Raw genomic sequence first — 27577 nt, 5'->3', positions numbered from 1 at the left:
GTGTGTGTTGACAGGTAAGAGTCATGGAAGGCAAAGAAGGTGCTACCAAAGAAGTAGGAGGAAAAAGTGGAGAGCATTGTAACACAGAAGCTAAGGGAAGAGTATGTTTCAAAAGGATGGAACATGCAACAGAGTCAAAGTCTGCTGAGAGGTCAAGAAATCCTGGAGGATGTTGAAGATGCTCACAGAATGTTTTGGTGTAGGGACTGGCTCTCAAAATAGGTTAAATAATGAGACGGAAACAGGGAAACAGGAGCTGCTGGGTATAGAAAATTCTCTTAGGATTTTTGACTATGAAAGGAAGAAGATATGTGTAACTAAACATCTGTGGATATATTTAAGTAAGTGCTTACAACCCACAAAGTGGATCCTTTATTAGTCTGTATATATTTGTATGTCTAATTTAACATCAAACTTATCTGTCAATATTTCAGTTTTTAGCAATCACAAACTTTATTTGCTCTTTGTGATGGTTACTACAAAAGAAATATTTCTCACCCTTGATGTTCACATGACTTCAATAAACATTTCTGAGAAAATGTGGGTGGTCTCTTTCATACGTCAGTGACTGGGAATAGGACACAAGGGTACAGTCACCAACTCAAGGCAATGAATTATTCTGAGACCCCAATTTTGCTTCTATTTGCCTTTTAAGTAAAGTTTTTAAGGTAGGTGGTCACTTTTCCTTGGTTTCTCAAATGCTATATACTTTCATGTGTGTCTCCCTTTTCTCCTTTCTTTTCATTTCCCCTTTCCTCCAATATTAAATGGCTGCATGGACCAATAATAATGGGAAGACAAGATAGAGCAGAAACACTACAGAAGTCAGTTATAATTAAAACAATCACTTCTATTTAGCATTTTCTCTGTCCACGAGGAATTTCCTTAGCAGTATTTTCCAGTATTCTGCTGTGTTAGTCATTTAGTAACCCATCTCTAAAGCAGTTAATAATAGTCTTAGAATTCCTTGAAAAATGTACCTAGTAAATATATCTCAGGTAATACAAGATTGAAGACAATTATTGCCCTAACAAAAAGTATGTATTATATATACAGCGTGCAATCACAATAAAGGTTTAACTTACTTGCTCATGTATTTTTTTGAAGTTTTTCTACTTTCTCCATTAAAGACACCTCTTTTTTTGGGAAACAGATCAGGAATTTGATTTCTTGTCTTTCAATTCTTGACCTTAGTATTCTGAATTGTTTTGCATTCTTTTTAGCATTTCCAAATTATTCCTCTCTTTTATTGGCTTTAACTGCTTCAAACTAGAAGCATGTTAATGCACAATTTTTTTAAAAAAATAGCATTTCTTAAACCTTTCAGCTACAAGTTCTATATGAACTGATACCATGGAAACCAATTCTCTTGCAATTTCCAGGATTGTTGTTAACCTAAGAGTTAAGAGTCATGTGTAATTTAATGCTCTTCGCTCTTAAAAAGGTTAAATTATTTTTATAAATATGTTTTCCCTTTTGGAAACACTGATATGAGTAAGAATTAGTAATAGTAATAATAACACATAATCAGATTGTTCCAAAATTGTTACTTTTTTTTTCTTTGCAGGTCCTGATACTAAACTAATGCAGAACAGTGGTAAGACAAAGTTTAAAAGGACAAGCATTGATAGGTTGATGAACACTCTAGTACTATGGGTAAGTTACTGCAGCAAAGTTAGGCAGTACCACTAGTCATTGTTATCGTCACATGTTCCTGGTGTTTTCAGGGGATTCCTTCAGAAGCCTACACTCTCCTTCTGGTGTTTTCATTTGAACATTTCACATTTGGGGCTCAGTTATATTGCCTGTTTCTGAGATTATAATGAATTCTCAAAACCAATGGTAGAGTTTATCACAAGTAGGTTAGTGCTTACAAAGGCATCCACAGTGTTGCAAATTCTCCATATTTCAAGAATTTGGAAAGCAAAACAGTTTTTTAAAAATTTCTTTTATTTATATGTGCATACAATGTTTGGGTCATTTCTCCCCTTTGCCCCCCTCCCTTTCCCCCGCCCTCTTCCTCTCTCCCCCACCCCCTGGCTACCAGGCAGAGATTATTTTGCCCTTATCTCTAATTTTGTTGAAGAGAGAGTGTAAGTAATAATAGGAAGGAACAAGGGTTTTTGCTAGTTGAGATAAGGATAGCTATACAGGGAGTTCACTTGCATTGCTTTCCTGTACATGTGTGTTACCTTCTATTTTTTTTTTTTTTTGGAATGTTTATAATATTTATTTCTCAACTGGTCATGTACTTATTAGCAAATTTGTTTAGTAACTATGTCTGTATACATCTCCACATTCCCACCTTCCCGTGTCTCCCACCAGTGTATTCTGGAACTAGCCTAAGTAGGTACACAGTAGAAATTGCTTGTGCCAATGGAGTTAGAGATGTGAAGGAAGAATCTGTGGAGTTTGAGGTTGAGCTAGTTATAGTTATAGGACTTGAAGGAAAGTGAAGACTCCACATCATAATTCCAAATTTCTGAACATACCAAATTTAGAGGTAGTGAATGTAATTTTTTTTCTGTTATTTGGATTTTCCTTCATTTCAGTCTTTACTAGTTTGTATTAGCCCACATTTTTGATTGCCTGGGAGACCATTGTTCCTGAAGTGAAAAAAAAGTCGTTAAAGAAGAGTAAAACAGTTTGCAAAAATGTGTGTGGCATCTTCAGCAGAAGGGGCATTTAAGAGTCTGATTAGGACCTAGTCCTGAGGGATTCCTCACTCCATCTACCCACACTACCCTCTGCCCTCACTGCCTTGGGCTGCCACTCCAGATTCTCAAGAGGCTTCGGCTCCATCAGACAGAGATCTAATTGTACCTTCTAGGTCAGTGACCTCATAAATACTCCTTTGATTTTTCTGTGTTCCACATGAACTACTGGCATGCTGAGGAAAACTTGGGGAGTTAGGAAGTGCTAGTAAGTCCATTTCTAGAAAGCACATCTTCAATGGGATGTTACCTTCTAAATTAATTCTCCTCGAACTAACCTTTTCTCAAGTTCCTTGTCCCCTTCTCCTATTGGCCTCTGTTGCTTTAAAGTTTCTGTATTAGTTCCTTTGCATTGAGGACATCAAATGCTATCTTGTTTTTTTTGTGTTTCTTGCCTATCCTCATACCTCCCTTGTGTGCTCTTGCCTCATCATGCGATCAAAGTCTAATCCCCTTGTTGTGTTTGCCCTTGATCTAAAGTCTGCATAGGAGGGAGAACATATGATTTTTGGTCTTCTGGGCCTGGCTAACCAAGCACAGGATGATGTTCTCCAGTTCCATCCATTTACCTGCGAATGATAAGATTTCATTCTTCTTCATGGCTGAGTAGTATTCCATTGTGTATAAATACCACATTTTCTTGATTATTCATTGACAGTGAGGCAGCTTGGCTGTTTCCATAACTTGGCTATAATGAACAGTGCTGCAATAAACAAGGGTGTACAAGTGCCTTTGGAGTAACCTGTGTTGCATTCCTTTGGGTATAGCCCCAAGAGTGGTATTGCTGTATCATATGGTAGATCTATGTTTAGATTTTTAAGTAGCCTCCAAATTTTTTTCCAGAGTGATTGTACTAGTTTGCATTCCCACCAGCAGTGTAAAAGGGTTCCTTTTTCCCCGCATCCTCGCCAACATCTGTTGTTGGTGGTGTTGCTAATGATGGCTATTCTAACAGGGGTGAGGTGGAATCTTAGTGTGGTTTGAATTTGCATTTCCTTTATTGCTAGAGATGGTGAGAATTTTTTCATGTGTTTTTTGGCCATTTGAATTTCTTCTTTTGAGAAAGTTCTGTTTAGTTCACTTGCCCATTTCTTTATTGGTTCATTAATTTTGGGAGAATTTAGTTTTTTGAGTTCCCTATATATTCTGGTTATCAGTCCTTTGTCTGATGTGTAGCTGGCAAATATTTTCTCCCTCTCTGTGGGTGTTCTCTTCAGTTTAGAGACCATTTCTTTTGTTGAGCAGAAGCTTTTTAGTTTTATGAAGCCCCACTTATCTATGCTATCTCTTAGTTGCTGAGCTGCTGGGGTTCCATTGAGAAAGTTCTTGCCTATACCTATTAGTTCCAAAGTATTTCCTATTCTTTCCTGTACCAACTTTAGAGTTTGGGGTCTGATATTAAAGATCTTTGATCTTAATATTAGTATAGGGTGATAAACATGGATCTAGTTTCAGTTTTTTGCAGACTGCTAACCAGTTTTCCCAACAATTTTTGTTGAAGAGGCTGTCTTTTCTCCATGGTATATTTTTAGCCCCTTTGTCAAAGACAAGTTGGTTATAGTTGTGTGGCTTCATATCTGTGTCCTCTGTTCTGTTCCACTGGTCTTCATGTCTGTTTTTGTGCCAGTACCATGCTGTTTTCATTGTTATTGCTTTGTAATATAGTTTGAAGTCGGGTATTGTGATACCTCCTGCATTGTTCTTTTGACTCAGTATTGCCTTGGCTATTCATGGCCTGTTGTGTTTCTATATAAATTTAACGGTAGATTTTTCAATATCTTTGATGAATGTCATTGGAATTTTGATGGGAATTGCATTGAACATGTAGATTACTTTTGGGAGTATAGACATTTTTACTATGTTGATTCTACCAATCCATGAGCATGGGAGATCTCTCCACTTTCTATAGTCTTCCTCAATCTCTTTCTTCAGGAATTTATAGTTTTCCTTGTGGAGGTCATTCACATCCTTTGTTAAGTTTGCTACTAGGTATTTGATTTTTTTTTTGAGGCTATTGTAAATGGAATTGTTTTCATATATTCTTTCTCAGCTTGTTCATTATTAGTGTATAGAAATGCTGATGATTTTTCTATGTTGATTTTATATCCTGGTACCTTGCTAGAGCTATTGATGGTGTCTAGGAACTTTTGAGTAGAGTTTTTTGGGTCTTTAAGGTATAGGATCATGTCGTCTGCAAATAGGGATATTTTGACAGTTTCTTTACCTATTTGTATTCTTTTTATTCCTTCTTCTTGCCTAATTTCTCTGGTAGGAATTCCAGTACTATGTTGAATAGGAGTGGAGATAGTGGGCATCCTTGTCTGGTTCCTGATTTTAGAGGGAATGGTTTCAGTTTTTCTCCGTTAAGTATAATGCTGGCTGTAGTTTGTCATATATAGCTTTTATTATGTTGAGATACTTTCCTTCTATTCCTAGTTCTCTTAGAACTTTTATCATGAAATGGTGTTGGATCTTATCAAAGGCTTTTTTTTGCATCTATTGAGATGATCAAGTGATTTTTGTCTTTGCTTCTGTTAATGTGGTGTATTACATTTATTGATTAAGCAAAACAGTTTTAATGGTAGTTTTGCATTTTTGTTGTCTTAACTTTGCTCAAATCCTCTCTATATAACTGTTGATAGGACTGGCTTCATGGAGGTGTGAGCTGTGTTATAGAGTGCCCCACACTCAGAAGGGTCTTATGTGTGATTTATTGATCTACTATTGCTGCTAGAAATTCTTAATATTTGTTAAACAAGGGGCACTGAATATTTCTTTTGCATTCAGCCCTGAAAATTATGTACTGGTTTTACTCAGGAAGCATCTGGTGCCCAAGTCACAGTTGTCCTCTTTCATGGAGGCACCTAGACCTTTTTTGTTCACAGTTCTCTCTTTCCTGTTTATCATTTTTTTTTCTTCCTTGAATTTTTTGAGACACTTTTCTTTACCAGTTGTTTACCAAAAACAGCCAGATATTTCTCACATTCTATCTTTTTGCCAGTTAATCTGTGCTGTCTCATACTGTTGATCTGATGGCTATCTGATTTTGTGTAATGTTGCTTTATCTCATAATGGAGGTATTAAGTTTGTAACATATGTGTATATTAATATATGAATATTAATTGTATATAGGGGTTTCATTGTGATTTTTCTATAGACGCATATAATGTACTTTGGTCAAATTCACTCCATTACTCTTTCTCATCCTCCCTTTTAAAAATAATTACAACAGGTTTCATTTTTACATTTTCATACATGTGTATAAAGTACTTCAATCATATTCAGCCCCTTTTTACTTTCTCCTTTCACCTTCTCCCCTTCTGATGTCTCCCATCCCTAAACATTCCCCATTTTATATTTCAAGACAAAGACTCTGAGCTATGAAGATAGCAACATTAAACCATATTTCCCCATGTTGCTCAACACAGACTTACAAGTAATCCTAAAGAATCTGAGGTCAACAAGTGAGGCCAATAGGCAAAGGGGACCAGGAACTAGAGAAAAGGTTAGATCAAAAAGAATTAACCTAGAAGGTAACACACATACACAGGAAATCAATGCGAGTCAACTCCTTGTATAGCTATCCTTATCTCAACCAGCAAAAACCCTGTTCCTTCCTATTATTGCTTATATTCTCTCTTCAACAAAATTAGAGATAAGGGCAAAATAGTTTCTGCTGGGTATTGAGGGGGTGGAGGGGAGAGGGAGGGGGCAGAGTGGGTGGTAAGGGAGGGGGTGGGGCCAGGGGGGAGAAATGACCCAAGCCTTGTATGCACATATGAATATAATAATAAAAAAAGAATCTGAGGTCAATATATATGTTTGTTTGCTTTACTGATAGGCAATTGTTGGACAGTGAGTAAGGAAAGAAGGAAACTTTTGTGTACGGAACATGAGCCAGGTTATGTTTTGCTTTGAGTATCACCCACAGACTTGGCTTTCCTCCAGCTACACTTATCCCCTGGGACAGCGTACATGGGACTAAGTTGACATGCCCATAGGAGCCTGTGCCCTCCTAGATTCTCAACTTTAAATGCCCTGATACCACTTGCAGGGCTTCCATTGGAATTGTATATTTCTCCAACACAGACTAAAATTATTGGTTGTGAAGCAGGGACTGTCCCAGCTTTTCATCATATAGAATGGGATGATAATTTGGGGATTGAAAAGCCAAATCCATCCTTCAATTAGGGCATTTAGTGTCAAGTATTGTCAATTTTAATGCTTTAAAATAACTCAGCTTAATTAATGTGTAGTATCAACTATTAAAAGAGAAGTGCTATTGTGATACAGGTACCAAATTGGGGATCCACGATTATATTTTTCTCTAATATAGGGTTTCCAACATACTTTAAGTAAGGTTTTTCCCAACTTGTCTTCTTATGCTCTTATTCATGAAAGAAGAAAGAGATCTAGAACTTACAATTGTTCTTTCTTGAAGGAAAACACAAATAGAATTGATCACGTTTCCATTCTCTAGGCCTACTCCTCCCTTGACAGTGGCTGGTCCCAGCTCCTAACATGACACTTTGTAGAACAAAGTCCCCGTAACATCCCTTTCCACTTGGGTCTTAGCACATTCACTGAGTTTGTGTCCTCCCTTTTCAAGGCTGGGATTTTGTACTTACCACTGATTGACCTTGTTGTCTCTATAAATGTTTGGTTTGCGTATCTTGGTAATAATAACAATGTAAAAGTCTAATAACCATTTTTGCATTGCTTCCCACTTTTTAAAAAATCTCTTGTGTTTCTTGTTGGTTTTAAGTAGGGATTTGCAGCTAGATCTATAGACAGGAGACAAATCTGAGACACTTTTGGTTTTATTTCTTGGGTGACCATGTAATTTATAATTTAAACAGAATTCCTTTGAATGTGAAAGGGAACATTAGTAATATTATATCTGGATGATATAAACTGGGGCCATGCAGGACAAATCAGGGCATGAGGTCTTCTTTACTTAAGCCATGTAAATGTGTATAATTAAGTATGTGAAATTGAGGATATGAAGTGATTAACTATGTGACCATGGGAAATCTGTATAGTATTTCTGTGCTTACATTTTATTTTGTTTTCAATTTATAAAGTGTGGATAATGATTGTATCTATCTCAGAGAGTCAATGAGAGATTTAAATGAGAAAATGTATGTCAAATATTTAGCAATGTTCCTGACATAAAAAGTTAAATTTTATTGGTATGATTAATAATAAGTAAGGAGAGAGATTTGCATACTTTGATTTTCAAGTGGCAATTTTTTTGGAGTTATATGTAATTAGATTATGTTGATATGACTAGTTTGGGGTTCAAATTAACCTTAATAAGACTTCTATTCTTATTTCAGATTTTTGGGTTTCTGGCATGCTTGGGAATTATTCTTGCAATAGGAAATTCAATCTGGGAGAATGAAGTTGGGGGCCAATTCAGAGCTTTCCTCTTTTGGAATGAAGAAAAGAAGAACTCTGTGTTCTCAGGATTCTTAACATTTTGGTCATATATTATTATTCTCAATACAGTTGTACCCATTTCATTATATGTGAGGTAAGATGAGAGTTTTTACTTTAATGAAGTAATTTTGTCTAAAGCTTTTGTTTCACACAATCACTTTAGTTTGTTCTCAAATTACAACAGTGAGGTAGATGTCTCCTCTAAGTCCTTATAATTTTTTACATCTGTTACAAATGAGGCAACTTAGCTGTTTAATTCTGTTTAACTTTTACATTTTCAAGTATGCTACATGCATTCTATTTTCTTCTTGATTCCATCGGGTTTCTTAGGACTGTTTTCCTTTGGAATACGTGGACTACAATATAATCCCATGTAACCTGTTCAATTAGAATTGGGTTGATTTGGGGTAAGAAAAGAAGAGCATTAATGGGTATCTATAAAGATTGTGCCTCTCCATCACCACTCTGGCTCCAGACACCTGGATTTAGGTCCTTTTCCACTACTTACTAGCTCCATAACATTCGGCAAGTTACTTCACCATCCAGTGTCTCAGTTTCCTTACTCCAAAAGTGGAGAGCATAATAGGTCTAGTTCATAGGATTGTACGAGGAGTGAATAAATGCCTGTAAAACTCTTAGAGGGATATCCAACATACTGTAAAAGCTTCATGGAGATTAGCTTCTTCTATTATTATTGGTACTCATAAATGAGTGCACACATAGTAGGTAGCATTCTTAGATAAGAAATATGGTTCATAATTCCCACTACATCTTGATCTATCATTTCTAGGTATAGTTTGTGGAACTCATCTCTCTCTATACATGTGCATGTGCGTGCGTGCGTGTGTGTGTATGTGTGTGTGTGTGTGTTTGATAAGACTTAGAATTTGGCCATGGAGTCTGGAATTGAGACATTCTTGATGCTAACCCTACCATGATTGAGCCAGACAGCCAGAGACACCACAGCCAAGATGAGGCTTGGTTGTTTGACACTCCTCATCGTCAGTACTTTAACAATATACAAAATCACCAGTTCTGAATCCCCACTAATCTTTGCTAGCCTCTTTTTTTTCTGTCTTTCCAGAAACTTAGCTGTGATGAAGCAAAGGAAGTTCCATGCACAAAATTTACCCTTGTTTTGGATAGCGGTCAGGAAACTGAAATGTCAAGTTGTGGGAAATTGACTTGAAGTTGTGGCATGTGGCCGGACCACCACAAATTGCTTTGGGCTCTTTGGAGCTGCCGTCAGAGTGGGCTCTATTTAAACCGTATCCTCCTGGCTCATCTTTGATTCCGAGGACCTCTCATGTTTGAATCCAATTATTAAGTCTGTAGTAAATCCTGCTCTTTGCCAGAAGAGCTATGGTCAGCTTTTATAGCTTTCCTTTTATGTCCTAAACAAATAATAAATGTGCATAGTGGCTTACCATCTGCACATGTGCAGCTTCATATGTCTTATGAAGAAAGTATATTCTGCATACATTCTTTCTTTGAAGTGCACTGGCATTTTTTATTTAATGATTTGAAAGATTGTTTTTTTTTTTCTTTTTCCTGAGAGAGCAAGGCTACATTTTCAGGTTAACATTTCTTTGTATTTTTAATGCGTAGTGGTTGACAGAAAACCTACTTGTAGTAGTCCAAACCCAATTTCTGGTCTCGGCATTACAAATAGTAACTGTGTGATCTTAGAGAAAGTACTTGGCTTCTTTGTGCCTTAGTATGCTTGTTAAATATGCAGTACTTTATAAAAGGAGGGGATTAAAATTGATTTCTGGGTTCTTTTCTGCTACAAATAATACTACCTTGCCTTTAGATAGCATTCTATATGCATATATGCTCATATATATCTATATCTATATCGATATCTATATACATGAGGTCATCATAATACTTTGTTATTTTAAACTGTTTCCTCATACATTGCTTCCTATATTTTCAAAATTTCTCACTGATGTTTTGTAATATATATAATGCCTTGAAAAACTCTTCGGGTATCTTTTTCTTTTTAATATTTTGTGTAAGTTGCTTTGTCTCATGTTTCTGAACAGTCTTGTGAAGTGGTTCTTGCTGAACCTCCCTCACAAATGAGATGATTTGCTTAGAGTTATGGGGCCATAGAACCAAGAGCCAAGCCCAAGCTTTCTGATAGTTGGTGCTATATTTTCTCTTTATCCCTCCTAAGTCCTGTTTGATGTATTAGTCCATGAAGAAGTCAAGAGAGAAAAAAATAAAAAGAGGCTAGAGTTCTCCATTTGTTGGTAAGGCATAGGACTGACAAAGATTAAATAAATATGAGCTTTTCCCTCACAAATCACAGTGATTCTGATCTCAACTGGAGGGTATGAAGCATTTCAGTGAATTTCAGCTTGTTTGGTCCTAAAGGCTAAAACATAGAAAAAGAACACCCGGGAATCTCTGTTCTGAGGGATAAAGGCCTTCTACACAAGCTTCCATTAGGTTTTTGAATAGGTACAATGAATAAATTAGTGCCATATGCTACTTGAGATTAAAGTGCATAATTTACTTTGAATGGTTAACAATTCCACGTGAGAAAAGACATTTATTTGATAGGACGCTTCTATGCTTTTAATATGTTTATCTGTTGTGTTAAGATAGACTGAGCTACAGTTTTTTATTCATCATCTGAAGAAATGCAGCCATTGTCTCCCAAGGAATTAGCTTTGAGTTCTTTACAAAGCAACAGGAGCTCATTTCCAGGTTGTTTGTTTTGCTTAGAATGCATGGAATCACAAGCCCTGCCCTCTGAGTGTTCAGGCACTCAGAGGCCCAATTCTGCTACCTCTGAACATTTGTCTCCTTTTCTCTGCTGTCATAAAAGAAAGGGATGCAGATTCCACTCTGACTCTCCCAAATCCTCTTTTCTCAAACAAAAAGGAGACCTGTCTTCTCTACAGGCTACTTTAGGCTCCAGGAATTCGAATGAATTTTGAATACTTCCATTGACTTGTACTGCAACATGAAATCATCAAATTCATGTAACAGTCATTTTACTTTGAGTTTGCAGGGAGCTACCAGACTTTGAGATAATTGAAAACTTTGGATGATTTGTGCAGAATAGTCCCACATCTGTTTTCTGAGGTTACCTTCCAAGACCTCTCCAGTAGGTGCCTGGAGTTGCAGATAGTAGTAAACCCTAAATATAATATGTTTTTCTCTATTGTACATGCATATCTATGATAAAGTTTAATTTACATATCAAGCACAGTAAGAGATTAACAATAATGACTGATAAGAAAATGCAGCAATCATAACAACATCGTATAATAAAATTATATGAGTATGGTCTCCTTCTCTCTTGGGTCTGTACTCACCCTTCTTCTTGTGATGATGTGAGATGACACAATGCCTGAATAAGGAGTTGAATGACACAGTCACTGTGCCATAGTGTGAAGCTTCTGTGTAAGGGTCACTTGAACACAAGCACTGTGATATCACAGTGGTACACCTGATAATCAAAATGACCACGGAGTGACTGAGTGGAAGGAAGTGTATACACTGGATCAGTGGAGGAGTCACATCTTAGGATGGATCGGGAGGGTAAAATTTCATTATGCTACTCAGATCAGTACATGATTTAAACACAAATTATTTCTGGAATTTTCCATTTAAGGTTTTTGGATGCAGTTAACTATGGGTAACTGAAACTGTGGGAAGTAAAACCTCAGAAAAGGGGAAAGTACTCTATAATGTCATTGTTAAGGCCAGGTTTGCATGGGCTTTACCAAATGCTTCGATTTTAGTCTTGGCTCTGTGGCTAATTATTTGTGTGACCTTGGGTTAGTGATTTAACCTCTTAAGTCCTGATGTCCTTCTTGGTGAAATTAGGGACTAAAGGGTCAGGATTTACTCATTCAACATGACTGACTGCCTATGACCATCAAGATGTTGTCCCTGTCCTAAGTCCTAATTCTTTTTGAGTGAAAGGAATAGGGAAACAGAAGGGAATCACCAACTAGCAAGGAACTTATAAAGAAGTGTGCATAGGATGTGGGAGAGTACAGAAAAGTAAACCATACATAAAAGTCTATAAATAAATACAGGCAGAATATGACTTACTTATTTTTGTATCATATGAATCTATATATAGTGTGATTTTTAGTTTAGGAGAAAACAGTGTTACCATTCAAATAGCAAATGAACTGGCTGTTTAAAGAGGGAGGTGCTATGTAATTTCAAGACTTGAAGCATAAAATTTAACACTTAGAAAGGACTTGGGTGTCACCTGGTCCAACTTTGAAAACTTACAGATGAGAAACCAGGACTGAATTTCCACTAGTCTCTGCAATTATCATTACTATTGAATATTCTTCTGAATGTCCATGTTAATGTACAAAGACATGAACTGAAATTTCAACAAAGTAAGATAGGAGTAAACCTACTAGAAAAAAGAAAATACAAGGGATTAGAAATCTAGAAAATGAAGTGAATAACCTATAAAATTGTTAGTAAGATAATTCAGTTAAGTATCTGGTTATGTGAGCACTATCTTTTAAAAATCAAAAGTTTTATTTTAGGCCAGGAATGTTTTAAAAACTTATTGGTTCAAAGCCAGCTTGGGCAAATAGTTCAAGAGACCTATCTCAAAAAACCCTTCACAAAAAAGGGCTAGTGGAGTGGCTTATGGTGAAGACCTTAAGTTCAAACTCCAGTACTGCAAGAAAAAATTGAGTTTTTGCAAAGATTTATCCTTCTCCTTAATGATACATTTAGTTTTATGAAATACTAGTTTAATTAATAGTTTAACATAGACCTAAGAAAAATTCCAAACAAAATTTCCAAGAAAACTAAAATGTTTAAAGTTTATTTAGGTAAATATATTGATTCTATCAAGGAAGAATAAATGATTATAACTAAGAATTTTTGAAAAGGAAGAGAATAAATGTGTTTTTATTCTTCCCAGGTTTGGGCTGGTTTTATAAAGCTTCAATAATGAAAGCAAGAGATATACTATGTAGCATATCAATAAACAAAATTGAAATCCATAAACCAGATTCTATTGTGTAAAATAACTTGGGAAAGCATCCCAAATTAACAGGGAAAGGACTCACTGCTTAACAAATAGGGTTGAAAAATCTGTTTGAAAAATTAACTCCTTAGTTACTGGATTCCAACTGGGATGAAGAATTAAATGTGGAAAAAAATCAAGAACTAGAAGAAAAATACTTATTATATATTATATAATTTACAATCTTTATCTATCTATCTATCTAATTTTAGTATAGGGAATTCCCTATAAGCCAAACTCTCCAAAGAGAAACTATAGGTAATTTGATCAATTAAAAGGAGAACACTTCATTTCAACAAACTGGAAGCAAAAGTAAAAGGCAATTGATACATTGTATAAAATAATTTGCTTTTATGACAGAATTAATAGCTTTCATATTTTAAACTCTTACAAATCACTAAGAAATATATTAACATCAGAAAAAAGAAAATGAAATAGGCAGATTCAATTAGATAATTCCAAGAAGAAATAAAACTAGCCAATATATTTGAAAAAAGTGCTCAAAACACTGATTGGAGAAGAAATAACAGTAAAGAGCAATGAGATGCCATTTAAATTGATGTTCAGTAAAAGACAATTTTCCATCATGTTATGGTGGAAGCTTACATTGTTTTAACCTTTTTGGAAATCAATTTGGAAGTATGTATGACAAACATTGAAAGAGTTCATGCTATTGGCCACAGAAATTCCATTTCTGGAGTTGGGAAGTCATAAACCATTATTATGAGAAAATGTTCTTTTCCTACTAAATGGGCAGAGCAATATGACAACACATCCCTGTTTTCACTCAGTATCTATTATACTTTGGTTGATGCTTCATGGAGATGTAACTTTTACCTCTTTTGGCAAAATGAAACCACATCAGTGTATAAGAGAGAGCACATTTCTTTTGACTGGACAAATGACAAATATCTTTAATAAGAATGAGTTCCCCCTGAGACAAAGGAGAAGACTACACAGAAATCTCCACTGGGCTTGTTTAATATAAATAGAAAACCATGGAATATTCCCTAAGGCTTTCTGCTAAGTCATCCCTATTGTTTTTATGATTCTGCAAGGAAATGACTTAGAAATTAGGGTTTGTGAACAAATGCTCTACTGAGACTCTTCTGAAGATGACTAGAACCTAGGGATAGAGCATTCACAATTTTTTTCCCTACATCCTGAGGACTCTGGCAAATTTCTGACTTTGGCAAAGCTTTGTATGTTTTGAAATTGATGAACATTTCTTTTCTTTTTTTTTTTTTTCCATTTTAATGGACTACAGTGTAGAAGTAATCCGTCTGGGACACAGTTATTTTATAAACTGGGATCGGAAGATGTATTATTCTGGAAAAGCAATACCTGCTGAAGCTCGGACAACCACACTCAATGAAGAGTTGGGCCAGATTGAATATATTTTCTCTGATAAAACGGGCACCCTCACTCAAAACATCATGACTTTCAAAAAATGTTCCATTAATGGGAGAATCTATGGTAAGAGAAACAGTTCCTTATTCTTAATGATACTGAATATATTTTAAGTAAACAAAGAACATCATTTTTTAAATACATCCCCCCACAAAATAATCATAATTTTCTTATTCACATGGGTACCACCAGCACCTGACATAGTGCTTGACATGTAATGAACACTCACTAAATAGTTACTGAATAAATCTTGAATAATTTGATGAAGTTTGAATTTGTTACCATTCATGGATAGAGAAGGTTCAGAAGTGATGCTACCTACTCAGCACTCAGTTGTGTGGTTCTGCTCTGTGGTGTTCCATAGGAGGATGAATTCTTGGGAGCCAAATTTGTCTTGGTAAAAGCAATATTTCACATTTGCTTTTCATTTGCTCTGGGACTGATGTTAGTGCATGTGTTATGAGAATTTGCTATGCATTCCTTGGGAATTCACCCTGTAGGATAGTTTGGACAGAGAAACCATTTATTAATTCAACATGTATTCATATGCTTTTGACAGGATAAATGCTCTGTAATTGGGTTTTCAAAATGCTATTTATATGCGACTCTCTTACCTGATGTTGGCCGTTTAGGATTCTGCAGAGTATAGTGTCTCTGTGAAATCTTGTTGGGTTCCTTTGGTTGCCCAACTTCACTGAGATTCTGAAATTTCCAGGACTCGGAAATCTTGGAAAGTAAAGGAAATACAATACCTTCCATTTGTCTCCTCATGGGAAACTTTACACACTGCTAAGTATTTTAAAGCAAGATTTTTGACCCTGGGCAAAACTAAGAATACAGGAAGTTGATATTTACATTTTCCTACCTTTGGAACTCCCCTTTCTCTTACCACAACTGCCACCATAACCATGGTCACCATGGTTTCCTCAGCAATCTCTATCCCCAGTTTCCTCTCTTGCCTTCTCTGGTAATGAGCAAGATGATCTCACATCTGGGCTGTCTCAAGCCCTCTGCTGCTTGAGCATTTCTTCTCTGTATCATGATGAGTCAATAGCAGAGAATTTTTCCTTAAAAAGCGTCTTTGACATTATTTTCAGAGATTTTCTAAAAATACTGCCTTAACCCAAATAGTGGTTTAAATGGGAAAATTTTAGGTAGAGATTAGAGGTTTTGGGGCGATCTTTTGGATTCTGTTTACCTATATTTGCCTAATAGAATCATTTCTAAGAAGCAATCTTAAAAGAAATGACCAGACATGTAGACCAAGATTCATTTGAAGAAATGTTTATTACAGGGCTATTTTTAGAGAAACCTCTTGACCTTCACAGATACGTGTCTCAAGATCTTTGTAAATCTTCAAATTTACAAATCCCATGATAGCTTGTAATTTCCCTTATAAAATACAGGAAAGTAACTGAAAGATTTAAGTAATTCCTTTAGACCTCTGCTTTATAAAGCATTATAATTTATAATGCCAGTAAACTATATCCTTCCTAAAGCACTCCCAGAATGTTTCAGTCATTTTTTCTTGTTTTGGTACAACTTGGGCTTGTTTATATCATAGATCTGGGCCTTGGGAAAATTTGGCATTCCACTCTATCTACATCTTCTGTTTTCTGAGTCAAAGCTATTGTCTTCTTAGACTTTTATTTTTATTCCCTTTCATCACTAGTCCTATAAATGGGGGATCATTTAAGACAAAGACAGTTGTTTTCTTCTTCTAAAAATCATTTTATTAGAATGACTGCATGTGAGGTGATGGGAAGAATATAACCATGCTGACTTTTTAGTTTTAGGTTAGTTATCTCACTTTGAATTCTGTTCTTCAGTTCTCTTACCCACAAAACTGTAATGAAAATCTTTATAAGTATTTGTCATAAGAATTAGTGATAATGTAAGTGCCTGGTACAAGGTTGATACAAGTAACTCATTTTTATTACTGCAAAAAAGGAATACTGGAAAATAGTATTAAACCTTCAAATACCAAGGAAAAATTAGAGAAATTCTTAAATGCCCCACAATAAGTGAGAGCTAAATTATGCTAATCTAGGGTTATGGGTTATTATATATATATATATGGCCCTTTGAAATAAGATTCACAAAGTACTTTCAATGATAAGAGAAATCTTCACACTTTACATGATAAAAAGTCAGGAACCAGAAACTTATGAAGAGTATCATGAATATATATTTATATACCTAGACATATATGACCAACCCCTGAAAATCTCTGCAAATACTGGTTATCTCTGGATGATAGGACTGTTAGTGATGTTTTTCTTTTATCTTCTTTATTAGTGTCCTATTTTTCCTAATATATCTACAATAAACACTTACAGTTTTATTTTAAAGTTATTTTTAAATTTCTGGCACATAGATTGCTATGTCCTCTGACTATTGGAGACACTGGCATTGTTTAGGAATTATACGCTAATTTGACCTTAATATTAACAAATGTATCTGGGGTGAACCAAGACAGGCAAAGGGGTAGTGACTAAGGTCTAGCACTAATGAGAATTATTTTGGCTCAGATGTCATTTTGGATTATCTAGCAGTGGACATAATATAGAAGACAAAATTTGCCTTTTGCAGATATCAGAGGCAAAATAACAATAACAGAATGATAAAATTTACAGAAAAATATGATTGCAATCTTAGCTCAGTTTTAATGCTTACTTTAGTTTGATTCTATCTTAAACATGAGTCTCTTTCTTCATTAATTATCATGTTTAGAAGTACAAACATTCTGATCTAAGTGAATTTATATTGCCATCTGGTAATGGTGCTTTAAAAAATAAGGTCTTTATTTACTTTTGATTCTCAGTGTTTGTTTTGGCAGGTGATATACACGATGACCTGGGCCAGAAGAAAGAAATAACTAAGGTATGGAAGAGGTAAAATTTCATTCTTAGTCTTTACTTTCAGATTAGATGTGTTTATTTATTTATTCATTAATTCATTGATAGTACTGGGGTTTGAACTCAGGGCCCCACACTTGCTAGGAAAGAGCTTTACCACTTGAGCTATGACTCCAGCCCTTTTTGCTTTAGTTATTTTTTCAATAGGGTCTTGTGTTTTTTGTCCAGGCCTGCCTGGACTAAGATCCTACTGTTTATGCCTCCTAAATAGCTCTTATGCCCAGCTTATGGGTTGAGATCAGGTCTCATTTTCCCCTCAAACAGCAATCCTTCTGATCTTTGCCTCCGAATAATTGGGATTCCAGGTGTGAGCTACTGTGCCCAGCTCTATATTCTTTTTAATATAGTATTTCCTAGGGGTCTGATTTCCACTTTCACCAGGGGAGCCACATTAAAAAATATTCACCTGGTTCAAATTTTCCTCTCATCATGTTCTCCAAATATAGTTTCTAGTTCTTTTAGAGACAGTTATGCAAATGTGTGAGCAAATATATTTCCTCAGATTTTACATATGCAGAACTGCAGTACACATACTGTCCTTCAGATTTCATTCTGAAGAACAATGTATCTTGAAGATCTCTCCAGATCTGTTTGTTTGTTTGTTTGTTTAGCAGTACTGGCGTTCATACTCCTGTGCTTGTGAGGCAGGCGCTCTACCACTCGAGTCATAGCCCCAGCACTTTTTGCTTTTACAGTTTTTTCGAATAGGTTCTCCCATTTATGCCTGGTCCAGCCTGGACCACAAACCTCCTATTTATCCTTTCTGCATAGCTGGGCTGACAGGTACTCACCATCTTGCCCAGCTCTTATTGACTGACTTAGGGTCTTAAGAATTTGTTGCCTTGACTGGCCTTAAACCTCAGTTCTCCTGATCTCTATCTCCTGAGTAGCTAGGATTGCAGGTATGACTCACAGGGCCTGGCTACAGATCTGATTTTAGAAAGCACTTATTTTTTTTAATAGTTGAATGGTATTCTGTTATATTGATGTCCTATAATTTATTTAGTGAAATACTAATGGACATTTAAAATGTTTTGAATACTCTGCTCATAAAGAAAATACAGGGAAAATTGGTTAGATGTTAGTCTTGTAGAATCCATTTCTAGAAATGGAATCACTAAATAAAATGTATGTACATTTGTCAGTTGATAAATATTGCAAACTTCCCTCTTCAGAATTTATGACAATTTACCTGACCACATCTCCAGACAGGGGAAATTTTACTTCTAACTTCCCCATTTGATAGTCATTTATTTCTTTTTCTCACATAATTGCTCTGGATAGGACTTTTAGTATTATGGTCAGTACAAGTGATGTGTGTGGGCATCCTTTCCTTGCTTCTGATTTTGGAGAAAAACCTTTCAGTTTCTCACTGTCAAGTATGATGTTAGCTGTGGACTTTTCATATACGACCTTTATTATATTTTGAAGTATTTTCCTTTTGTTCCTCTTTTGTTGAGTCTGTCATAAAAAGGAATTGAATTTTGTCAACTGCTTTTTCTGAATACAGAGATAGTCATGTGATTTCATATTGATTGCTTTCATATGTTGAGCCATCCTTGCATTCCAGGGATAAATCCTACTTGGTCTTGGTGTATGGTCCTTTTAATGTGATTTGAAATCAATTTTCTTTGGCTCCTTACAGTCTTTTGTGTTTACATGTGAGTTTTAGGATTACCTTTTCTATTTTATTGAAAAATTCCATTGAGATTTTGATGAGAATTGCATTGATTCTGTAGATTGCTTTTGGTAGTATAGCCATTTTCACAATATTAATTCTGATGATTAATATCACAGGAGGTCTCTCCATCTTCTAATGTCTTCTTTAGTTTCTTTGTTCAAGATTTTAAATTTTCATTGAAGAGAAATGATCTATTTTGGAGAAAGTCCCATGGGCTGATGAGAAGAGTGTTTATTCTACAACTGTGGGTGGAATATTCTTTAGATGTCTATTGAGTCCATTTGATCTATTGTGTCATTTAATTCTGAAGTTTCCATCTTTATTTTTTATCTGAATGTTTTGACTTGGTGAGAGTCGAGTATTAAAATCACCCACTGTTAGTATGTTGGGGTCTATCTGTGTTTTTATTTCTAGTAGTGTTTGCTTTATGAAGTTGGGTGCACATACAATTGTTATGTCCTCCTGCTGGACTGTTCCCTTTGTCAATATTAAGTGACCTTCTTTGTCTCTTCTGGGCTTGAGTTCTGCTTTATCAGATATGAGTGTACCTATTCCTGCTTGCTTTGGGGCTCCATTTGCTTGGGAAATCTTTTTCCATACTTTCACTCTAAGCCTGTGTTTGTTTTTTCTGGTGACCCAAGTGATTGGGTCTTTTTCGGAATGGGGAGAGGGCAGGTGGTACCTTGGATTTGAACTCAGGGCTTTGAGCTTGCTAGTCAGGTGCTTTATCCCTTGAGCCATGCCTACAGCCCTTTTTTGCTCCACTTATTTTGGAGATAGGGTCTTGTTTTTTTGGAGATAGGGACTGTGATCCTCCTATTTTACATTTCCCTTCATCTCTGAAATGATAGGCATGTACTACCATGGCCAGTTTTTTTCCATTAAGATGGGGTCTTGCAAACTTTTTTGCCCAGTCTGGGCCATAACCACAATACTCCTGGTTTCAGCCTTCTGTGTTGCTTGGAATGACAGGTGCACAGCACTGATGTCTGGCGGGGTCTTATTTTGTAATCAAATCAGCCAGTCTCTTTCTTTTGATTGGAAAATTGAGACCATTATTAATATTTACAGTTATCATTGAAAAGTATGTGGTGATTTCTGTCTTTTTTATTGGTTTTGTAGTTCTTGATTCTTCCTTTCTGCTCATTTGCTTATCTACTCATCTACTATGATTTATTTTTCCCTATGCTTTTGTTGCCAGATTTATCTTCCTCTTTTGTATATAGGATTCCTTTAAGTATCTTCTGCAGTTCTAGTTTAATGGTTGTGAATTGCTTTAGGTTTTGGTTATCATGAAAGGTTTTTATTTCTCCTCAATTATGAAGGATAGCTTTGCTAGCTAATCTAGGTTGGCAGTTCTTTCTTCTTTCTTTTGTTTAGTGAAAGTGATAGTAGAGTTTATTAGAAAGGACACTTTCAATAGACTGAAAGTGGATCATCTCTAGAGCGATAACAAGAATGACTGATAGTTATTTTCTTTCAGTCTGGAAATACATCTTTCCTTGCCATCCTTGCTTTTAAAGTTTCTTTTGAGGAATTGGCTGTTAGTCTCATAGGTTTACCTTTATTCATGTCTTAGTTCTTCTTTCTTGCAGCTGTCAATATTCTTTCCTCGTTCTATATATCTAATATTTTAACTATAATATTATGTGAGGAGTTTCTTTTCTGGGCCTTTCTGATTGGAATCCTAAAAGCTTTCTGTACCTGGATGATCATCTTTTTCTCAAGATTTGGGAAGTTTTCTGCATTATTTTATTGAATATGTATTTTTGATGCTTTTAGCTTGCACCTCTTCTCCTTCTTCTATGCCCATCATCCATAGTGTTGATTTTTTAATGGTGTCCCAGAAGTCGTGCACATCTGTTCGTACTTCTTTATTTTTTCTATCTTCATCTACATCTTCTAATATTATCTACCTTGTCTTCAAGCCCTGATATTCTGTCTGCAATTTGATCCATTCTACTATAGAAGACTTTCAGTTGACTTATGGAGCTTTTCATTTCCAGAATTTCAATTTTTTTCAGAATTTCTTTTTCTTTATTGAATTCCTCTTTCATGTCTTCATTGTCTTCTTTATGTCATTCAGCTCTGTATTTGAGTTTTCTTGGAATCTAGCATTTATTCATGTGTTCTTTAATTTTATTGATCATTTTTATAATATTTAAAAAAATATTCATAGAGATTTCATCCACTTCCTTGTTATTAGTGTTTTACTGTGGAATTGTTGAGTTTTGGAGGCGTCATTTGCCTTATTTTTCATATATCTTGTGTTTTTATGGTGGGATTTGCACATCTTTGGCCAAGTTGTTGCTTGAATGTTTTAATTGCCTGTAGTTTTTCAACTGAAAAATTCTCATAGCTTGCTTGAGAGTCTATTTTTTACTACTGAACTGAGAGTATGGCTTGGCAGCCAAGTGTTTTTCTGGGCACTGGGCCTAATCCCAAGCACTGCTCAGATTGAGGTAAATCAGCTGGAGTCTCTTGTAGAGCATCAGTTCTCTACTTCTTGACTATTTTTAGTACAGGAGCTTCCATTCTTTGTGTATTGGGAGCTGCTCCTGGCTGCAGGGAGTTTTATAGTCTGTGGGCTGTGTAGATTGTTCCACAGACTCCTTGGCTTGTGTCCCCAGGGGCAGCAAGTGTTCAAGTCCCCTGAATGCATCAGACAGTGGGGAAGTCAACATATCCTTGAGTTCTGCACTGGTTAAGGGGAGAACTAAGGGACTTAGTCACTCTGCCTGCTGGTCTCAGTGCTTACAGATTCTGTCCATCAGTTCATCTCCCTGAGGAGAGGAGGAGGCTGTGGAAGTCTTGTGGTTCAGAGGGTCTGGGCTTTGCATCTTCAGACCCACCGGGCAACAAGCACATGTTGGGGTACAGTTCCCAGTGGCAGGCCTTAGTGCTTTCAAACCCTGTCCAGAAGTTACCTCCCTGTAGAGGGGAGGAGGCTGTGGGAGTCATATGATTTGGAGGGTCTGGGTTCAGGGTTCTCTTTGCCACCTAGTAGCCAATACATGCAGGCTGGAGGAGGCCCTGGAGTCAAATATTATGCCAGCCAGAGGCTTAGTGTTTGTTTCTGCCATGATCCTTAGGCCATGGGACTTCCTCCTTGCCACAGAGAGTGTAGCCTCCAACTACCATACCCTTTACTGCAGGAGCCACCTGGCTGCTTGAGTTTCTCTGTGGGGACTATGTCAGACCTTCTCCATCTCCTTCACCACTTCTCATGGCTGTCTCCCTCCCAAATACTGTGGCAAGGTGTCCCCACATTCCCCAGATGGTGACTATTCCTTGTTTTTAAGCCCCCAGAGCATCTTAGACTTGAGCAATATGCCCTCTTTCAAGATGGCATCTTGCTATAGCTCTCAGAGATGAGGGGAATGACAGATGTCTTTTTTCACCAAGGTTAACTTTCCACACCAGAGCAATCACTGTCTCACTAAATTCCCACACTGAGTTTAAGGCTTGTGGGAAGGATGGATGTATATTGCAGCTAGAATTGCCAGTCTATTTGCTAAGACTGTGTGTCTTACCTTGTGATTGCATCTGCAACTTCCCCTACTTCTCCTACTGAGTCAAGAATGGGATTGAAACCTTTATTTGCTGTTCTCCTTGCCTAGTTTCTCTATGCTTTTCTTCTATCCTGCCACGTCTTTTGTGATTCCTGATGCTCCTCTCTTTTTCTCTTCAGAATACCTCCTGTGTTACCTAACTCTTCTCATTCATAGACTCAAAACAGTGGAAGCTTCTAATCTTCCATCTTGTCCCCAAATCCTGGTGGCACTATTATTTTGTTGCTGGTATCATTTGCTTTGTCTATGTATTTTGCAATATCTCCAGTGAGACTTGAGGACGTACATAGTAATCAAACATATTAGTAACTTTTTGCATTGGAAAATATTAACTCACATATGCTAAGTAAGCTAAAAAATAAAGCCTATAACTAGACTTATACTATTTCAGATCAGCTATTACTGTCAAAATGTGTTAAGTCAGGTCAAGTTTTTCTTTTTTGAAAAAAGAAAAAAAACCTTCAGTTTTCTGAACTGTTTAGATATGAGCAATGGAGCACTGGAGATATTTCTTCTCCTTGTACTTTTGGTAGGTTCATTGCTTTGATACATGGCTATAAAATGAGAAGGTTGTATTTGACACTACAGATGAAACAGCTGTTTTGGTACTAGATATTTGAGATGGCAATTATGCAATCACTAAAAGTACTTGGAGAAAGTAATTTTGAATCATAAAGAGTATTATTGGAATAAAGTCTATAGTTGTTTTTGGTGTTGTTCTTATCCTACAGAGAAAAGACCCTGTGGATTTCTCAGTCAAATCTCAAGCAGAGAGAGCAGTTCAGTTCTTTGATTACAATCTGATGGAATCCATTAAGCTGGGTGATCCCAAAGTTCGTGAATTTTTTAGGTTACTTGCTCTCTGCCACACTGTAATGTCAGAGGAGAATAGTGCGGGTAAGTGAAATGTGTGAGTTGTGACCTTTTTTATATAAAATAAATATGGATATTAAATTTGGAGGATTTTTGAACTAAAGGTAGAACATTGCATAAGGGGTTTATTTATTACTAACTTTCCCTTTTTGTTTATATCCTGAATGTTTCTTAAAAATGTGGAGAGAAGTTCAAGAAAAAGATATAGTGTCAATAGAAAGGTAAAGAGCCCAAAACACCAGTCCACTGAGATGAAATATGTCTTATTTTTGGATACCACATTTGACTGTGAACCTCCTGATACCCAGTGCAAATATGGAAATACAGTTGAGCCACATGCACTTATAATAGATGCAGAGGAGCATCAACACAAATTTCCCAGCAATAGGGTAAATTTGCATCAATGCTAGAATACTTCAGTTCCCATTCTGAACACGTCCTTATACTTGCAACATGGTTGTTTGGAGTTCAGGATTCATAGACTAGAACAAAACCAGATGGGCCTTTGGTTTTGTTAAACTTTGAGGTCATGAGGTAGATTAATAATGTTATAGTGAATCAACTTCTTGCTCCAATTAAGCTCAATTTATTCCACTTATAAGATTTATTTCCTTCTTCTCAAATAGCAAGTTAAAATTACTACACAAGTAATTTCAACTCAAAAGTGAAATATATAGATAGATATATCTGTGTATGTGTGTGTATATATATATATACTTTACATCTCCCTCTCTGTATATTTTTCTTATTTGTTTTTTCTTTTCCTGTGGGAATCATATTCAAATCATTGTTTTGTCCTTGATGCTGCTGGATTAACCCATTCCTCAGATTTTAACCACTCTGAAGATTCACATAATTATATTTATGATTTTAACTGATCTTTATAATATTAACATCAACAAGGAATTATTATATTTCCATCTGAGAATATGCCTTTAAGTAAGTCTTTTTTATTTCTGCCTTTGAGTTTATTTCATTTCCAAAAGTCTATTTTGTTTTAGTAGCAATCTGTTTTCCATTAGTGTTACAATATTCTTTAGACCTCATTGAGGATATTAATTATATTTAATTTGAAATTTTCTTTTGTTTCCTCTATTTTGCTTCATTTTATTGAGTGTTCTATGTTTTTGAGTTCTGTGTCTAACTTTCATGTTGTTCTCAAATGTTTGATGATTTGTAGTTGTCTGTTCCTATTTGTGTTTGAGAGTCCCTATTTGGCAAATGTGGGTCCTTATAATACTCTGTTGTCCAAGATTATGTGGGAGAAACAGAATATGTAGCTTGTCTCCTGGATGTGACTCCCTCCTGGAATTCATAAGACACCTAGGTTACTATCTTGCTTTTCCAGATCAGTCTGATGCTAGGAGTCTATATTAAGAGCTCCCATTCAAGATACAGTTGTAGGTAAGGATAGGACTGGAAAAAAATTATTGGTCAATGAATTCCTTTCCATCTTTGTCTTTCTTTTATCCTGGGTAAGTCTCAAGCTACTCAGGTTCTCCTTAGCTTTGGTCTCTAGCCCCAGGAATTAAATCTTGGTGCATTCCTGAGATGGATTGTACACTTAGCATAGAAGAAATAGTTTGCTGGTACCCAGAACAAATATGGCTTCATCCAGTGCTGCAGCCTATTATTCAGAGTAAGCTGGTAGGAGAAGGAACCTAAATGGTCCAGGAGTATGAAGGGAATTCTTTAATTAGTTTTACTAATGTCCCCAAGACTACTGCTCTTCTCACTTGTTAACTCTTGAGTTTGGAGAATCTTTGGTGATGGTTCTTGCTTTCATTCGTTTTCTTTTGAAAATATTTTGTTTTGTCATTGATCAAATCTCCATTTTGCCTCCCAGATATTTCTCAAATTTGTAGTTTACTAATAGTACTCATTTTTCTCTTCTAGCATCATTTAAATATTCATGTTGTACTATAATTAAATGTAATAAAATGCACAGATCTTAAATGCATAGTTTGATGAGATTTGATAATTATATCTACCCATGTAATCACTGCTCCTATCAAGTTTATAAATCTCTTCTGTCATTCTAGAAAGATTATTCATGCTCTTTTCATTCAATACCTACAACCCCTGCACATCCAATCACAACTCTGAATTCTATCTCTAAACATGAGTTGTGCCTATACTTGTCCTCCATGTAAGTGAAAGTATGTACCCTTTTGTGTCTAGTTTCTTTTATACAGCGTACTGTTTCTGTCATCCACCTGTGTTGTTATTTCAATGAGTAGTTTATTTTTTATTGCTAAGTAATATTTCACTGCATAAATATGCCACAATTTTTTTTCTAGTTCTCTGTTGAACATCTGAGTTGTTTGCAGTTTGGGGCAAACAAAATGCCACAACATCTTAATGTCTTTTAAGAATATTTGTTTTAATTTGGTGGGGGGACACTAAATACTTAAGAATGGAAACTGAGGGATTCCAAGATAGCGACTAGGGGGAGGAAGCAGAAAGTGTGCTTCCTAAAGTAAAATCTTGGAGAGACGCTGGAGATACATGTTACAGGAAAAACCACTGAGAAGAGGCAATGTGAAAGAGTCTCATTGACTATCCACACTTTATAAATTAAAAACAAAATAAAATGTAAGCACAGAAATACTATACAGATTTCCCACAGTCACATAGTTAATAACTTCATATCCTCAATTTCACATACTTAATTATGCACATTTACATGGCTTAAGTAAAGAAGACCTCATGTCCTGATTTGTCCTGCATGGCCCCAGTTTATATCGTCCAGATATAATATTACTAATGTTCCCTTTCACATTATATAATATTATGTAAGTATAATTCACATACAATAAAATGTGTCTATTTGAACTGTATAGATTGTTTATAAATGCATACACTTGTGTAACTAACACCCTAATTAGGATATAGAACACTTTTGTCCTAAAACAGGTTTTGCTCCAGGAAACTTCTGATTTGATTTTTGTCTCAATAGATTAGTTTGGTCTGGAGACTCATATAAATAGAATAGTACAGCATATTCTCTTGGGTTTGTCTTCTTTCACTTAGAATAATGTTAACATTCATCTGTATTGTGTGTGTTAATCGTCTACTTACTTTTATTACTGACTAGTAGTCCATTGCATGAATGTAATGCAATTTGTTTATCCAATCATCACTTGATGGACATTTCCAGTTTGAGGCACTCATGAATAAAGCTGCCACAAACAAAACATTTAAAACTTTAACAAACAAATACTGATTCTATTTATCTCTAGTAATATTTTTTCTTCAACTTTTTTATTTAATATTAGTTAGTTACAGATGTCTCACCTTTATCAGTGTTTGCATAGTTTAGCTCTTTCCTACCCTTTCATGCCTATTTTTTCTTATATTTTAGACAAATCTCTTGTGCATGTTATATAGATTAACATTTGTTAAAAACTGAGGCAGACAAGCTAATGGTTAAACTGAATATTTAGTCTAAGTAGACTTTATTTATTGTTAATGTACATAAATTTTAAGTATTTAACATATAATTATTGACATATTTAGAGTTCTTTCTATCATCTTATTCTGCACATTTTATTTGTCCCACCTTTTTTTCTCTTAGTTTCTCTTTTTGTTTTCTATGTATTTAGTCCATTTTTGCTGGTTTGGAGATAATATACCCTTTTAAAAAATTATTTTATAAATGGATGGAATTGGAGAACATCATTCTGAGTGAGGTTAGCCTGGCTCAAAAGACCAAAAATCGTATGTTCTCCCTCATATGTGGACATTAGATCAAGGGCAAACACAACAAGGGGATTGGACTATGAGCACATGATAAAAGCGAGAGCACACAAGGGAGGGGTGAGGATAGGTAAGACACCTAAAAAACTAGCTAGCATTTGTTGCCCTTAATGCAGAGAAACTAAAGCAGATACCTTAAAGCAACTGAGGCCAATAGGAAAAGGGGACCAGGAACTAGAGAA

General features: G+C 35.8%; 1 protein-coding gene across 4 annotated transcripts in view; it reads left to right on the top strand.

The window, feature by feature from the left end:
• Positions 1-27577, top strand: part of Atp8b4 (ATPase phospholipid transporting 8B4 (putative)) — a 258513-nt gene that overhangs the window by 149092 nt on the left and 81844 nt on the right. For all 4 annotated transcript variants that reach the window (XM_074065913.1, XM_074065915.1, XM_074065914.1 and 1 more), the window contains 5 exons: positions 1568-1656; positions 8054-8250; positions 14450-14658; positions 17432-17475; positions 23495-23660. In XM_074065913.1, coding sequence (XP_073922014.1) covers positions 1568-1656; positions 8054-8250; positions 14450-14658; positions 17432-17475; positions 23495-23660 — 705 coding nt within the window. The remainder of the gene's footprint in view (positions 1-1567; positions 1657-8053; positions 8251-14449; positions 14659-17431; positions 17476-23494; positions 23661-27577) is intronic.

The sequence above is a fragment of the Castor canadensis genome, chromosome 2 (genome assembly GCF_047511655.1).
Source record: "Castor canadensis chromosome 2, mCasCan1.hap1v2, whole genome shotgun sequence".
Taxonomy (NCBI): Eukaryota; Metazoa; Chordata; class Mammalia; order Rodentia; family Castoridae; genus Castor; species Castor canadensis.
The sequence above is the reverse complement of the archived record's forward strand: the minus strand, read 5'-3'. Positions and strand labels throughout refer to the sequence as shown.